Source organism: Juglans microcarpa x Juglans regia, chromosome 5S, assembly GCF_004785595.1.
Source record: "Juglans microcarpa x Juglans regia isolate MS1-56 chromosome 5S, Jm3101_v1.0, whole genome shotgun sequence".
Taxonomy (NCBI): domain Eukaryota; kingdom Viridiplantae; phylum Streptophyta; class Magnoliopsida; order Fagales; family Juglandaceae; genus Juglans; species Juglans microcarpa x Juglans regia.
The window spans coordinates 910,488-926,141 of NC_054603.1; the positions used below are offsets into that span (position 1 = coordinate 910,488).

General features: G+C 35.4%; 2 protein-coding genes across 2 annotated transcripts; both read left to right on the forward strand.

Moving 5' to 3' along the window:
• Positions 1 to 768: 768 nt before the first annotated feature.
• On the forward strand, positions 769 to 6,203 carry LOC121266863 (beta-fructofuranosidase, insoluble isoenzyme 1-like). The gene is made up of 7 exons (XM_041170705.1): positions 769 to 1,038; positions 3,642 to 3,650; positions 3,865 to 4,718; positions 4,828 to 4,986; positions 5,090 to 5,328; positions 5,457 to 5,547; positions 5,680 to 6,203. Exons 1-7 carry the CDS (start codon positions 855 to 857, stop codon positions 5,857 to 5,859), a joined length of 1,716 nt encoding a protein of 571 aa, XP_041026639.1. The 5' UTR covers positions 769 to 854; the 3' UTR covers positions 5,860 to 6,203.
• A 2,176-nt stretch (positions 6,204 to 8,379) lies between these two features.
• Positions 8,380 to 10,559, forward strand: LOC121268439 (1-aminocyclopropane-1-carboxylate oxidase homolog 4-like). The gene is made up of 3 exons (XM_041172719.1): positions 8,380 to 9,286; positions 10,037 to 10,380; positions 10,498 to 10,559. The coding sequence occupies exons 1-2, from the start codon at positions 8,447 to 8,449 to the stop codon at positions 10,295 to 10,297; spliced, it is 1,101 nt and encodes a 366-aa protein (XP_041028653.1). The 5' UTR covers positions 8,380 to 8,446; the 3' UTR covers positions 10,298 to 10,380; positions 10,498 to 10,559.
• Positions 10,560 to 15,654: the final 5,095 nt, after the last annotated feature.

Below are 15,654 nucleotides of genomic sequence, written 5' to 3' on the forward strand. Positions count from 1 at the left end.
CAAGAGTCGGACTGCATGGTGTATGATGATCTGAGCAGCAAAACCAATAGCTTTCAATGATAATTAATTGTACATGCACGGGGGAACTCCATGGGCGCTTCCCCCACCAAAAAAAAAAAAAAAAAAAAAAATCCGAAATGACTGGTTGTTCGAGAATGTTGGGGGATAAAATCATTATAATTCAAACAATGGTTGGAGTTAAATCTTTATCCTAACTGTACATGATCTGATCTACTATCAATCCCTAAAAACGGGGTGGCCTGGTTAATGACTCGACTAGGATATATATGCAAATAGCCTCCATTATCCCACAATAACAAAAAAAAACAAAACACTTGTTAAAAGGAAAACGCAATTCAGTCTAAATTAATAGAGAGAAAAAGAAAACTGAAAAGCCATAATTAATTAATGAAAATAGCTTTCTCCCCATATATTTATTTGTTTATTTTTTGAAATCTGTACTTGTTTTGTTGGTTGAAGTTGTTATTATAATTACTATCATTAATTTTAAATAATTATCAAAAGTAGTAATGGATCAGATAATCCTCGATGGCCACCAGTCTTTTTAAATTTTTAGGGTATACTGGAAACCAGATCAACACCCCAGAAAAGAAGGAGAGAAGTTAATTAAGAAACTGCCTAGTTAATTTTAACGTTTATCCTTTTTAATTCTTATTATAATTTTAGCATCTGCCAGATCACGATTCTCTCCCCTCTCTCTCTCTGAGGTGTTTGTGTATATATATATACAACCTCGCTCACTTGCAATATATGCACCCATCTCTATCTTCTATCCCTTCAGGCTTTTCAAATAAGCTGCTTTCCTTTGTGCTTCTTCTTTTTGGCGTTTGTTAATGGACGCCTCAAAGTTTCTTTCGTGTTTTTTATTAGTTTGGTTTCTTTGTATGGTTTGCAACAATGGTATTGTCAAAGCGTCTCACAAGGTTCACCCAGAGTTGCAGTCTATGCCTGCCGCTATGGTGAAACAACTTCATAGAACTGGGTTCCATTTTCAGCCTCCTAGGCATTGGATTAATGGTACGTTTTTTCCCATGCACTACTCTCCAAAGAAACTACGACTACGCACAATTAAACTTCTCTATTTTTTATTTACTTCTTCATGAATTCCTTTAATTTCCTGATGATCATGATCTGCATGCACCTACGATATTGCCTAAACTTCTTTCTGTTGATCTTTTCTTTCTCACGTTTTTTTCCCCATGCATTTGGATTATCGGAACTTGACAAATTAATTAATAAGCTCTTGATCTCTATCTGCATAAACATACGTTTAAATTTTCCGGACTCCTTAGGGACCCTTATTGTACGTAGAAGATATCCTGCATCACGTGTATCGAATATCTCTTGATCGATCTATTGGTCATGTAATTAATGTATATCTTGTTCTTGAATATGATATGAAGGTTATGCATGCCGAACTTTTTTACGTACGATATAATTTTTAATTTTAATATGATATGTATTGAAATATTTTCATATTTAGCATAAACTATTTTAAAATTGAATAATACTAGTATGTCATCTCATTTTGCCCCCGGTCTCATTTTGACCGTTTATGTATTTAATTGACTTTTTTATTTTTTTTATTTATTGATTAAGGAAGTGACTATTAGTGTATTGATATATATATATTTTTATTTATTAAAAATATTTAAAGATGTTAAAAAAAGAAAAAATGAAAAAAATCAAAGAGATGAGTCTTGCCTAGGCGGCACGCCCAGAGGTCATTGATGGGTGGCAGCCTAGCATTATTCTTTAAAATTTAATAAAAACTATACTACATGAGCCTATATATATATATATATATATATATATATATATATATATATATAGAGGATCAGAGACTCATTTTTTTACAAATTAATATTAGTTTTGCAAAGAAAATATATTGTCATGCATTCTCTTCAATTTCTCCATGTTCTAAAGAAATTAAAATATATATTTATAATCAAAATTACTATATAGCATGAGTAGTACCTAAACACTTTCCATTTCCAAAATAATTCATTGTTCAGTCAAGTTAATTACTATATATTTAATTGTATATAAAAAAAAAAATAATTTCTTATGCGTCTCAGCAACGTCCATCGATCTTATTAATTGGTTACCCATTATCAGACGGGTCTTTTAAAGAATGAACCATATTTGAGATTACGCTTTATTAATTTAACAAAGCGACATTCGTGCATCAACAAAATTAACTATATATATATATATATATATATATATATATATATATCAAAGTAACTTTGTTCATTTTTTGGATTTCCATAGAATTTTGGTTAATTAATTAATTACTTAATTTGGTTGTTTTGTGGTATGTTTTTGGTTTTTAGTGTTGGTTTTTATTATATGGAAAATTATGCTTTTATGGTTGCCCTCCAAATGCGCCCTTAGTACGTTTTGTTTTGTTTTTTAAATGTTTTAAAAAATTACCATTAATGAATTTACGTGCGTGATTTTTTAACATTTTGAAAAAGAATAATGTTAGTATGTCATCTCATTTTGACTATTCATGTATTTATTTATTTTTATTTATTAATTAAGGAAGTCAAAATCAGTAGGAACGATGTCTATCTTTTGATTTATATGTATTTAATTTATTGCTTGGGATTGCTTATACAATGTATAGATAATAAGGTGATGTCTTTTTTGGACACTTGGGCTTTATTGGTTTATATTCTTGGTATTTTTTTGTAAGTCTTAAGTGTCAAGATGTAATCTCGATTTTCCTCCATCATAAGTAATGGATACTTTAATAAATTTGAGAATGAGTCATTCTTAAACATGTGACTCTGACTCTTTAAAAAAAAATCATTATTAGTGTATTGATATATTTTTTATATTTTAAAAATATTTAAAGATGTTAAAAAAATGTGAATAGAAAAAAATGAAAAAAAAAATAAAAAAGATGAATTTTACCTAGGGCATCCCTATTGGTCATTGTTGGGCACCAGCCTAGCATTACTCTTTAAAAAAATACACTAAAAATCACTTTTGAAGAGCACATCTAGAGGACATGAACACCTAGCATCTGCAAGCTTTACTATATATTTCTCAACGTCTTGGCCGGTGCTTGCGGGCATATAGTTTAAGCATCCCTTCCGGAGTATTGTTAATTCGTACTCTTTGGTGTTAGGTCGAAAGGCATCCCTTCCGCTGAAAACACGTCTATAGCCTATTGGGGAAATATTATATTATATTATAAATATATATATATATATAATATTGGTGCAACTTCTTTCCATGCTAATGGTTATGCTGCTGTGCAGTAATTGCTGATACAAATGTACAAATTAAAAAAAAAAAATAAAAGATTAGATAGGATTCATTATCTGATTAACGGCAAATTATTATTTTAAGATCATGGAAGTGCTTCTGATCAATGACAAACACAAAACAATGCTCTACGCTTTGTTTCAATCACAAAAAACTCATAAAGGCACCTTTTTTTGGGCAGTTTCTTAATGGGTTTGGTTCCAAATGTGCAATGTGCATTACCTTCTTTTGTATTGTTTACTTTCGCATTGAAAGCTGCATTTACCTTTCACTTACTGGCCTTTGCTCTTTTTTCTTTCACGCATGGTGTTGAAATCGGCAAAACAACGAACCGACAACAGATCCAAATGGTGAGTCCTTCGGAACCCTAAACTGCTGACTTGTGGTCCCAAAAACAAAAAAGGGAAATATTTTAATTATAGGAGATTCTACAAAAATAAATAAATAAAATTGATGTTATTTAATATGAAAAATTATAAAATTATTTTTATTAATTACGATTTTTTTTTTATATAATTTATTTGTATTCTAAACAAAAATTCTCTTTTAAATAAATTCAAACAGGACCCATGTACTTCAAAGGAATCTACCATCTTTTCTACCAGTACAACCCAAAAGGTGCAGTGTGGGGCAACATTGTGTGGGCCCATTCAGTATCAAAGGATCTGATCAACTGGAAGCCCTTAGATCCAGCCATCTACCCCAGCAAGCCGTTCGATATAAATGGGTGTTGGTCTGGGTCTGCCACAATTCTCCCAGGAGAGAAGCCCATTATTCTCTACACTGGAATTGACCCTCAGAACCGTCAGGTCCAAAACCAAGCCGTTCCAGCAAACTACTCCGACCCATATCTCCGTGAATGGGTAAAGCCCGATAACAACCCCATAATTGTTCCCGTTGGGGGAATGAACGCGAGCGCTTTCCGTGACCCAACAACAGCATGGTGGAGCAATGGTCATTGGAAGCTTGTCGTAGGCAGCAAGAGGAAGCATAGAGGGATGGCATATTTGTATAGGAGTAGGGACTTTGTGCATTGGGTTAAGGCTCAGCACCCTCTGCATTCATCGGCCAATACGGGTATGTGGGAATGCCCGGATTTTTATCCGGTCTCTTCGTCTGGGAAAAGTGGGTTGGAAACATCAGTTCTTGGGCAAAAAGTAAAGCATGTGTTGAAGGTGAGTCTTGATCTTACCAGGTACGAGTACTATACACTTGGAACATACAATCCTCGATCTGATAGGTATGTACCTGATAACACATCTGTCGATGGATGGAGTGGTCTAAGATATGACTACGGAAACTTTTATGCCTCAAAGACCTTCTTTGATGCCGGGAAGAACCGAAGGATTTTGTGGGGTTGGGCTAATGAATCGGATACGGCTAATAACGATACTTCTAAAGGGTGGGCTGGGATTCAGGTAACAACAATAATGTTGGGTTCTATCAATATATACATGCTACTGCTTATCTCCCAATTGCGGGTAAATAGTACTAGAAAATGTGATATTTCGATTGGACTTGTTTCAGCTTATTCCGAGGACGGTGTGGCTTGACACTTCTGGGAAGCAATTGTTACAATGGCCTATTAAAGAATTGGAAACTCTTAGAGGGAAGAAAGTTCAGATAAGCAATCAACAGATCAAACAGGGAGATCACTTTGAGATCAAAGGAATTACTGCTGCTCAGGTTTGCTATACGGAAGATACATATTCTTTTTTTGTTTACATGGTGAATGATATATATATTTCCCGACTAATGCATTTGTTTTTAAAATAATTTACCAACACAGGCCGATGTTGATGTAACCTTCCGGCTGTCAAGCTTGGATACGGCCGAGCAATTTGATCCTAGCTGGGTTGACGCACAAGCACTATGTGGCCAAAAGGGCTCAACAGTTCAAGGCGGGATTGGTCCATTTGGGTTGTTGACACTAGCTTCAGAAAATCTAGAAGAATATACTCCTGTCTTCTTTAGAGTTTTCAAAGCTACAGAGGGGCATGTAGTTCTCATGTGCTCTGATGCAAGAAGGTTTGTCATGATTAATTAGTTTAATAATTAACTGCTTTCTAGATTGGTATAAGTTTCTGTACTGTTTTCCCCTGATCTCGTCACCCTTTTGACTTGGTTTTGATTTGCCTTGTCATATATATATGCAGTTCCTCTTTGAGACGTGAGCTATATCGACCACCATTTGCAGGCTTCGTAAACGTGGATTTAGCAGACGGGAAGCTTTCTCTTAGGAGTTTGGTGAGCTCCCTAAACACACATGACACGCACACACATGCATATATATTATAATATCATGTATAGTATATGTCCTCTCTCTCTCTCTCTCTCTCTCTCTCGGAATGTCTAAATTGTTGATGTTTTATTGCACAGATTGATCATTCCGTCGTGGAAAGTTATGGAGCAGGAGGGAAAACGTGCATCACATCAAGGGTTTATCCCACACTTGCTGTCTTCCAAGACGCTCACTTGTACGCATTTAACAACGGGTCAGAGACTGTTATCATAGAGAATCTAAAGGCATGGAGCATGAAAAGCGCTCAAATTAGCTAAACGGAGAGAATGATAAAGAAGTGACAAAAAAGAATAGTGTGAGCGGGTAGAAGCGCTTGGGAAAAGAATAAATATTCAGTTATCAGGTCGTTAATGCAGGTTTAAATTAAGGTGGGTTATAGATCCATGCCAGTATTGTGGATGTCGTTAGTTTTATGTAGCGCCAATGCATGTGGTATGTAATTTGCTGAGAAATTACTCTCAACTACTGAGTGCATGATATTGCAGATCATTAGATCGGTACTTATTATATTTGTTTCTCCAATTTCTTTCTGGCTCTGGTCAAATTCTACTAATTTCTGGCCCTACTCTACCGACCGATATATGAAAATGAGTCTTTTACTTATAAACTGATTAGGAGTGAAAAACGACACTAACGGTGTGGTTTTAGTCTAAAATCGAAACTGAATTGACATGTTTTTCAGAAAGTGGTATCAAACGAAACCAGCCGAATAAGAGTGACAAAACCGGCAGGTGTACTTTCGGCCAATTACGATTGGTTCATCGGTGTTCCCGTCGGTTTCCACTCGTAACCCCATCAACAAATTTCTCAACAACATCATCTATTTTCTTGAACTTCAAACACTGGAAAAATCATTACAAAAACAAGACAAATTAAAATTAAAACCATACCTGGTGGCAGGGATGACAATAGGGTTGGAGAGAGTGACGACATCGGAGAGAGAGGGGATGAGAGAGAGGGAGGGAGTGAGGGGGAGATACTAGATAGAGCCTCAAACGACACAAATGGAGGGGAAGGGGGGCTCGAGAGTTGAGGGTTAGAGCTGAAGTGCTAACCCAAAACGACATTGTTTGGTGTATAAAGCCAAACAACATCGTTTCATATTAATAGTTTTTTTTTTTCCTTTCTAAAACTAAGTTATAAGACGACACCGTTTAATTCACTTAAGTTAAATGTCATCATTTTACATAAGATATTATATATATATATATATATTATATCGATAGGTTCGGTAGTTTCAGATTGAGAGTGGACCGGCCAACATTGGTTTCATTAAATTTCTACCGCTCATCGACTGGTTCTCTACCAGTTCAGCCGATTTCAGACTCCAGCATTTGGTTCCCTTTGTTAGAGTCGGTCCTGTCTGCGATGGTCAATCCTGTCAATTTTTGTACATCCCTAAAATTGATACAAAAAGATAAACCTTGAGTTTTACTATACATAAGTGGTGTTAGCACACCATTTATAATGAAGACTAATTCTAACTTTAATAAAATTAACACAATCATTTTTTAAGATAATTAATGTGAAAAAATTTCCACATCAAAGATGTATTGTGTTTGTGTCCGTAATTTGTCATCTAGATTGAATATTTTTCTGGTAGTTGGTCCATTATTTACGTTAGTTGAGAGCAGACCCTTCAATTTTTTGATAGCACACCTATCCCTTCCATTGTTTCTAATCTTTTCTGGTTGTTAACATAAAGAAAAACTCTCCTGGGGAACCCTCGCGTAACTATCGACCACGTGGAAACAAAATGCTACATTCCCTCATTGAAGAATTGAATTTCCTGCCTCCCAAAGAGCTGCTCCCAAGGTCTTCAACCCGAAAGAAGACGAAAGTCCCACCCGAAGAATAGACGACGACAACGATATAGTTTCCTTGTTTGCAGGTTCTTCTTCTCATCTCCTGTATTGTCTTTCTCATACTCATTTCCCATTTCCATCTTGCAGACCCAGAGCATTCGATATCTCCAGACTTTGTAATTAACACCTGGGAACTCATGGACAGCCAGTTTCTTCGATTTTTGGCCGCCCAATTGCCATCCCTAACAAACCCAGTTCGTACCAACTATGTAGGGGCACTTTGTTAGGAGGTCGAATTCAGACACAAATAGCCAAAAAACTCTGGAAATTGAGACTATTTCGCTAGGTTTCATAGCAGCACAAAAGTGAAAGGCAAAAATTTTGTTGGATTCAAAGTTCAGAATTACATACGTTGTATATTTTTAGTTTAAGCCTGCATTATTTTCTCTTTTTCATCCATGACCTTCTTTGATTTATAAGTAAAAGAGACTCTGTTACTTGGTCATGCACAAGACTCAAATCTCACTCAGTCTTCAATCTCAAAATCACGCAACTGTCAACTTCCTAACATCTTTGAAAGGCTCAGTTTGACTTATCTTTTTGAAATTCCAAGCACATCTTTTTTTTAAAAATATATCAATTGTGAAGGTCGAAGTTGGTTGGTTTCCTTTTTCTATTTTTTGGTGGAGAAATGCTTCTTGAAATTCGAAGTGTCTAATAAATTGAAAAATAGAAAAAAGAAACCAATATTTATAAAAGAGATCAAGACAATATAACAGTCTTAATTGAACAATGTAAAACTCAATCACTCTTAACAAAAATTTGTATAGATATAGAAATATTTATACTTATATAAATATATGCCCAGCGGGCAGAGGGCAGGCTAGCAGGGTGCGGACCCCGCTGCCCACCCACAGCCGACTCCAGTTTCCTTTTGTCTCTCTCTCTCTGTATATTTTTCTGAATATTTTGTATATATAGTATATACAAGTATCCCCAAACCAAAGCCAAGTGCCAATTAGTTACACAAACCCAAAGTATGGCAACCATGGCTACTGCAACCTCCAGCTACGACCGTATGAAGGAAGTGAAGGAATTTGATGAGTCCAAGATTGGGGTGAAGGGCCTTTCCGATTCAGGCATCACTTCCATCCCTCGGTTCTTCATACACCCTCCCGAAACCCTCTCCGACCTCAAATCTTCCTCCACGTTCACCAACATCCCCATCATCGACCTTGCCGAAGTGAGCTCCAGCGCTCTCCGACCGAAAATCATCCAACAAGCCAAAGACGCCGCCAGAACCTGGGGTTTCTTCCAGGTGATCAACCATGGAGTGCCTTTGTCGGTGCTGGACGAGACCATCAACGCCATAAAAGCGTTCCACGACCAACCCCACGAGGTCAAGGCCAAGTTCTACAAACGAGAGGAAGGCCAGGGGGTGATGTACGCGAGCAACAACGACTTGTACAGGGCCAAGGCCGCTGCCTGGCACGACTCGTTGCAAGCGTGGATGGGGGTGAGGAAGGCAAAGGTGGAGGATATACCAGAGATCTGTAGAAAGGAGGTTGTAGCATGGGATAAGAGTGCAACAGAGGTGGCGGAGACTGTGATGGAGTTACTGTCTGAAGGGTTGGGATTGGAGGCTGGGAAGTTCAAGGAGTTGACGTTTTCGGATCAGAGGGCTTTTGTGGGACATTGTTATCCGTACTGCCCACAACCGGAGCTGACGGTAGGGATAACGCCGCATTCGGATCCGGGGGTGGTGACGGTTCTGTTGCGGAACCATGTTCCTGGGTTGCAAGTGAAGCATGGTGAGGAGTGGGTGGACGTCAAGCCTGTGCCTGGAGGTTTGATTGTTAACGTTGGAGACTTTCTTCAGGTACACCGCATTATCTCCCACGTTCCCAAATTCAATTCATACGATGATTTTTCCACACTCTCCATGACCACGGGGAACCGTCAATATTGACCTCTCCGACACTGCTCTCAGAACTTCTAAAAGCATGGTTAAAAAAAGTAGTTCGTTGAAAAAAATAAAATGATAAAGAATTAATTAACTTGCAAGTGGACGTAAAATAATATATATATATATATATATATTTTATCACGTGTTAAAATTTGATTCTTAAGATATTTTATTTTTAAACTTTTTTTTTTATAAAGTTTAGAGAAATTTTACGCGTAAGTTTTATATCATATACATTTTTTTAATTAATATATAATTTATCATTTTTATCATCGTAATGTTTAAATATATATATATTTAAATATAAAGATAAAAATGATAAATTAAATTACAAATACTTTTATTCTCGTAAAAAAGAAAATCCGTAGTACTTGTATTCTTTCTTGTTTTTTATTTTTTATTTTTAACTCTAGGACTTGTATTCTTAAAACTTGCATTTAAATTAAGTAATAACCATCTTCTCTCTCTTTTATTAAATGGAAAACAGCACTAAATTAAGCCACTACCTTCTGTCCCCAAAATGGAATATCATGTGATTGTAGCATAGTTTTAAATTTCGTTCCAGTGCCTTGACCGGTACGGTATTCAAAACATTAGCAGTGTAGGCGCACTTTCTATGAACTATGATAATTAATTCGATTTTGTGTTTTTTCTTCCCCCAAGATAATCTCTAATGGAGAGTACCAAAGTGTACAGCATAGAGTGCTGGCTAATTCGTGTAAGGAAGCAAGAATCTCAATCGTCATTTTCTACAACCTGAATAAATGGAAGGGAGATGGCTATTATGGACCTCTACCGGAGCTGCTGTCACCGGAAAAGCCAGCTATATATCGGAACTTCACGATGCAGGAATTCCACGACAACTTTTATAGCAAGGCCATTGATAACAAGTCTCTGATACAGAAACTTGAAATTCAGAACTAGCATCTCCATCTAGACCTGTACGTACGGACGTACCCTAATTAAACAAGGCCAACGTGGACGAGAATGCATGGCAAACTTACGAATCCTCATGCATATTATTACTCTGCCATCATATATATATATATATAAAAGTTGCTTTGTGTAGAATAATAGGGATTCTAAATAATCGGAATTATTTATATCGTGTTGAATTTTAGCATTCCTAATGCTGCTACTGTACAATATGGCCATTTCCTGATTGTAATGATCTGTTTGTGTGCAAGCTTGGTGGGGGCGTGTTTTATTGACAAACTGAATTTTTTATGAGAATTTTCTTTCATATACACACAATATATTACATAATAATATTATAAAATGAAGATATTTTTATAAAATAATAATATTTTTATAAGATATTTTATAAAAATATTCTTTAATTAAAATATAATTTTATAAAGTATTATAAAAAATATTGTATGTAAATTATTTTTATTTTTTATTTTTATTTTTAGCTTAAGGTAAGCCTTAATTACAAAAAGTTGCTTGTGAGGGTGGGCCAAAGCGAGGAAAACCCGATGGACATTCAAGTCAAAAGTGGGATGGCTTTGATAGTGCCAGCTAATTAATTATCTTCTAGAATTGTGACAATTTTTATGCCATTTTATATATTCCAATGGTTTTGCCGTCCCTTTCTCTCTGTTTGGGTGCAAGCTTGGAAATCACATCAAAACCAGAACGCCAAAACATTATGTACCACCCCTGAAAATCAACTGAAGTTATATGAGTCCAGCTGACAAAGTTGAAGAATGAAAATCAATATTGGGAGCAAGAATAACCACTTTTACATTTAAACCGTAGAAGAGGCTAAGTTATTGTCCCGTCAATAAAAGAAGAAAAAAGAAAAAAAAAAATCATGTCTCAACACACAAAACCCAACACAGATGCCACCACCCAATATCTAATCCCCTAACCAGACAAGGAGGTCTAACTATCACCCCCTATATTGGAAAGAAAAATTCCATTTACCACCCTCATATGTCACACACTATATATTTTTTTTTCCTCTTACTAAATATGTGATATGTGATATATAGAAAAATTCAATTAATTTAAGAAGAATAAAATTAAATTTTTTTATTAAAAAAATAAAAAAAAATATGGTGTGTGAAGATGATGGTAGCAAAGCTCATCCTTTTAAAGACCTACAAGTAAAAGTGAGGAACCCTGCACTCAAATGAATGCTACATGAGCAGTGTTTGCAAAGTACAAGAGCAAATCATCCTTTGATTTAAAATTTTCGCTACATTGAGGAATTAACACCTTACATCCAAGCAAAATACAACTGCGTGGATTGCTGTTCTCATGTTTCGCCATCAACCTTGCCGGAATGGTACAAGAGAACCGGCAAAGGAATTAAAATATCTACAAGTGTTGAAGTAAGGAAAATTCAACTTCAGGGAAACCCAAACGATAATACAACCGCAAAAGCAGAAAGCATTTTTTACTTGCGGCAAATCATCTTGTCTTGATTGTATTTGCGGGCCAAAGCCATCAAGGAAGGCTCTATGATCCCACCACTAAGTCTCAATACAAGATACAGCGTCGACTCTGAACAGCACCAACAAACAATAAAAGAAAAAAAAAATATCAAGTTCCTCGAAAAATCCCGAAATTCAATTTTTTTTAAGTGAATCATCTTAGAAATACGGAGAGATACCTTTCTGAATGTTATAGTCAGCTAGGGTACGGCCATCTTCGAGCTGCTTTCCCACGAATATCAAACGCTGCTGATCCGGAGGAATTCATGTGAAGTCACACAGACACACCCACATCCACACACACAGCCACCATCACATCTGGACCTCTGGTGAGCTCAAGGAATATGAAGGGGGTGTAATGTAAATGATAAAAGTACATTATCAATTGTGTCGCTGCTTTCGACCTCGAGAGTGATGGTCTTCCCAGTTAAGGTTTTCACGAATATCTGCATCTTCATATTAGACGAAGGAGGAAACTAGAATGGAGGAACTAGGAACGGCAGATCCTTTTTTTTTTATAGACTCTGTTTCTAGGGTTTCATGATTCATCCCAACCCAAGGGGAAGGCCGAAGGGTATGAGCGACGGCTACGAATTCGATTTTCAGTTGTTGATAAGACCCGACCTAACTCAAGCATCTTGGGCCGGGGGAGGGGCGTTTGTGGGCTTATATAGCAAGATGAATTGGGCCTAGAGCTCCCAGACACAAGGCTTGAAACATGCCATAATACGCTCATGATGTTCCGAATAGCATTACTTTTCACTGCCCTGTCCCAACAACAATAGCCAACGTGTCGGCATAAAATTTTTTAAAATTCTTGTAATAAAAGAATAATAATGACAGTCTTATCACTTTTTTACTATTTTTTTTTTCAATTTTTTAATTTTTTTTTTCTTTTACTTAATAGTTAGTAAAATGACTATTAATAAAATAAAACCGCTTTGCAACGGTTCTTCCGAAAATAAGCCTTTAACAGCCTCCAATAATACTCTACCACATCAGCAATTACTCACAAATCAGAATAAGTTCATTACACTAGATAATAAACACATCTTCCCGTCATCCAGGAACACAATCTTCACGTCAGAATTTCACTGCCGAAGAACACATCTCCCATTCGTACCATTTTTACTGGCTTTTTTATTCTTTATTTTTCTACTTTTCGTCAAAATCCGTAGAAAAAATTTCTCTAATTTCTTTCCCAATCTCCTTCTAAGATGGTTACTCTCCATTCCCGTCTCAGAATCCAAGCTCTCTCTCTCTCGACAACTACAAGAAAAAATACCCAAACTTTGACAAAATCATGCGCAAAGCAATGACTACTGAGCCACACTACAGCAAATCCTGATCCTCTCTCTCGAAACCCATCTAATCTCAGCAGCAAGAGAATCCATAGGAGGTCAAGTTCCTCGTGCGACGACGGAGAGAAGGGGCAAAGAGGGTCGCGTTCATCATGCGACAATGGAGAGAGGAGGTGAAGAGAGTGGCGGATAGGGGGGGAGATGAAATTTCGTAAAACTAGGTTCTGGGGAAGAGAATGAGGGGATGAGGCCTAAGGGATCCATCTGGGTGCTTGCGGTAGGGCACATGGTAGGTATGCTGAGGAGGTTGCGTGTAACTCACTTATTGGAGGGCTAGTTTTTGAAGATAAACAGATGGACCGTTTAACTCTCAGTAAAATTGTATATTTTTTTTAAATTTGTTCTTAATGATTAAAGATATTAAAAAATACTTAAAAGAAAATAAATAAAAAATAAATATACTAAGAATAGTAAAGTAGTGATAAAAATATAGTAAGTCTATCGTTACCAAGTTAAAAGAAGTCAACTACTGGGTCTAATATAGATGCAAGAGCTATAACAAAGCCATATGAGGTGAAGAGGTTGATGAGAAAAAAAGGAGATGCAGACAAGCGAACGAAAGAAAAATGTTACGGGCCAATAATTCTAACATTGAGATAATAATAATTTGAGTTTGGGCATAAATTATATTTAACTGGTCATATTAGATAAGTCTATGAGCGATAAATTATTGAGTTTGATTAAGAGTTTAATTAGGCTCAATAACTAGGTTAAATTCTATTTATTATTTATTGAATGAGTTAGACTCCTTTTAAAATATAAAGATCAACAGCCATTACAAATTTATTTTAATTTAAAATTATTACTGATTGAAGTTTCCTACGCAGTCTCAGTCACTGCCAATCATATATTAAATAAACTACTAGATAATATATGTTTTTAAATCCAAACTCTCTTCTTGAATGATCGTCATGACTGAATCGAACTCAAACTCGAACTCGTTGGTATCCTATTTCAATAGGGATACAACTCTACAAGTCATTTTCACGTTAAAACTTTTTAATTCGAGTTCAACTCAAACTGGTTGTCACCCTCTCTCTATAAATATTTCCATTCCACGTGTTATTTGGAAAAAAAAAACATAAATCTCTCAATCAAGCATCGTGATCGATTTTGTATCGAAAATTTTAGGAAGTAACACTACAAGATAAGTAGGTTGATCATAAATTAGGATTAGTATACGTTAGCTAGTTATATATATATATATATATATTATTATTACAGCCAGTTCTTTCGAAACTAGTGTTTACGTATCACGCATGTCATGATATTTGCAAGCACGTCATTTATCATGTTTTATTCTGCATATTATAGTTATGTATGTATTATGCATCTTATATATCTCACGTTATATAATACATGTAAACTTTCATAAGATAAAATGTAATATAAGTTCAGAATAGTTAATCAGATGGTCATTCAGATACATGGTATCAATGCAGTTTCAAGGTGGGTACGCAAGCCACAGACTCAAGCGTAGTCCACTGTAATACGTCAAAGTATTGCACAGTTGACTTCCTTTACTGCAGTAGGAGAAGTTAGTGCACAATATTGCACACATGATTAAGTGTATTGGCCAGCCAGAGAAGTCAGATAAATTAGATAAGTCAGTTAATTCAAATAAATCAATCATGCATAACATAAACATCAGTATGATCAATTATGATTTTAAGTTCTCAGCATGAAATATTTTATGAAAAATCTTATGTTAAGTATGTTTATGTTATGATGAGTTTCTTATTGAGTTATCACTCATTTTAGCTTATTTTGATGTTTTTAAACCATCCCAGGTCAGGATAATTAGAGTTACAGAACTAGACTTAGTCAAAGGAGACGTGACAGTGACCTAGATCATGTACACAAATTTTAAGTTATGATTTTTATGACATGGGTTTTGAGAAATTTTAATAAATGTTTCTACACACTCGCTTTTATGATCTTAGGATTTTAATAAAAATTATTTTATTTATAGAATTTTTGTACCTGACACTTCCTTTAAAATAATAATTAAAAAAAATCAGTCAAAGTTCAGTAGTAGCATTATGGGTTTTGAGAATTTTAAAAAATGAATTTATTATTAATCGTGAGAAGCGGGGTGTTACAGTTGGTATTAGAGCCAAGATAGAAGATTCTGTAGATTTTTTAAAAAAAAAAAAAAAAACTTTTTACAAGGAAAAAGAAATTTTGAAAGTTGCAAGTGAAAAAAAATCTAAGCGAAGGTCTCCTCAAGGTATGTCCTATTCTGTAGTAAGTATTTTTAACTTTACTATTTCAATGTTTTAATAAAAATTATGAATGGAATATTTTTAGATACGTGCATGTCAAAGTGTACCTACTACATTAAATGGGTGTGCATAAGATGAGGAAGTTTCTAAATATGAGGTTAGGAACATTTGGTTTTTAGATTAATGAAGCATCTTGTTAACGAGAAAATAGTCTTATATTTTGTGGAGTTTGATCCGAGGAAATTAGGAATGAA

Excerpts from the sequence above, each read along its gene's own strand:
- LOC121266863 (XM_041170705.1), top strand. The coding sequence starts at position 855 with ATGGACGCCTCAAAGTTTCTTTCGTGTTTTTTATTAGTTTGGTTTCTT. Across the intron at positions 4,987-5,089 it reads AAGGAATTACTGCTGCTCAG|GCCGATGTTGATGTAACCTT; the intron begins GTTTGCTATACG and ends TTACCAACACAG. Across the intron at positions 5,329-5,456 it reads ATGTGCTCTGATGCAAGAAG|TTCCTCTTTGAGACGTGAGC; the intron begins GTTTGTCATGAT and ends ATATATATGCAG.
- LOC121268439 (XM_041172719.1), top strand. The coding sequence starts at position 8,447 with ATGGCAACCATGGCTACTGCAACCTCCAGCTACGACCGTATGAAGGAA. Across the intron at positions 9,287-10,036 it reads ACGTTGGAGACTTTCTTCAG|ATAATCTCTAATGGAGAGTA; the intron begins GTACACCGCATT and ends TCTTCCCCCAAG.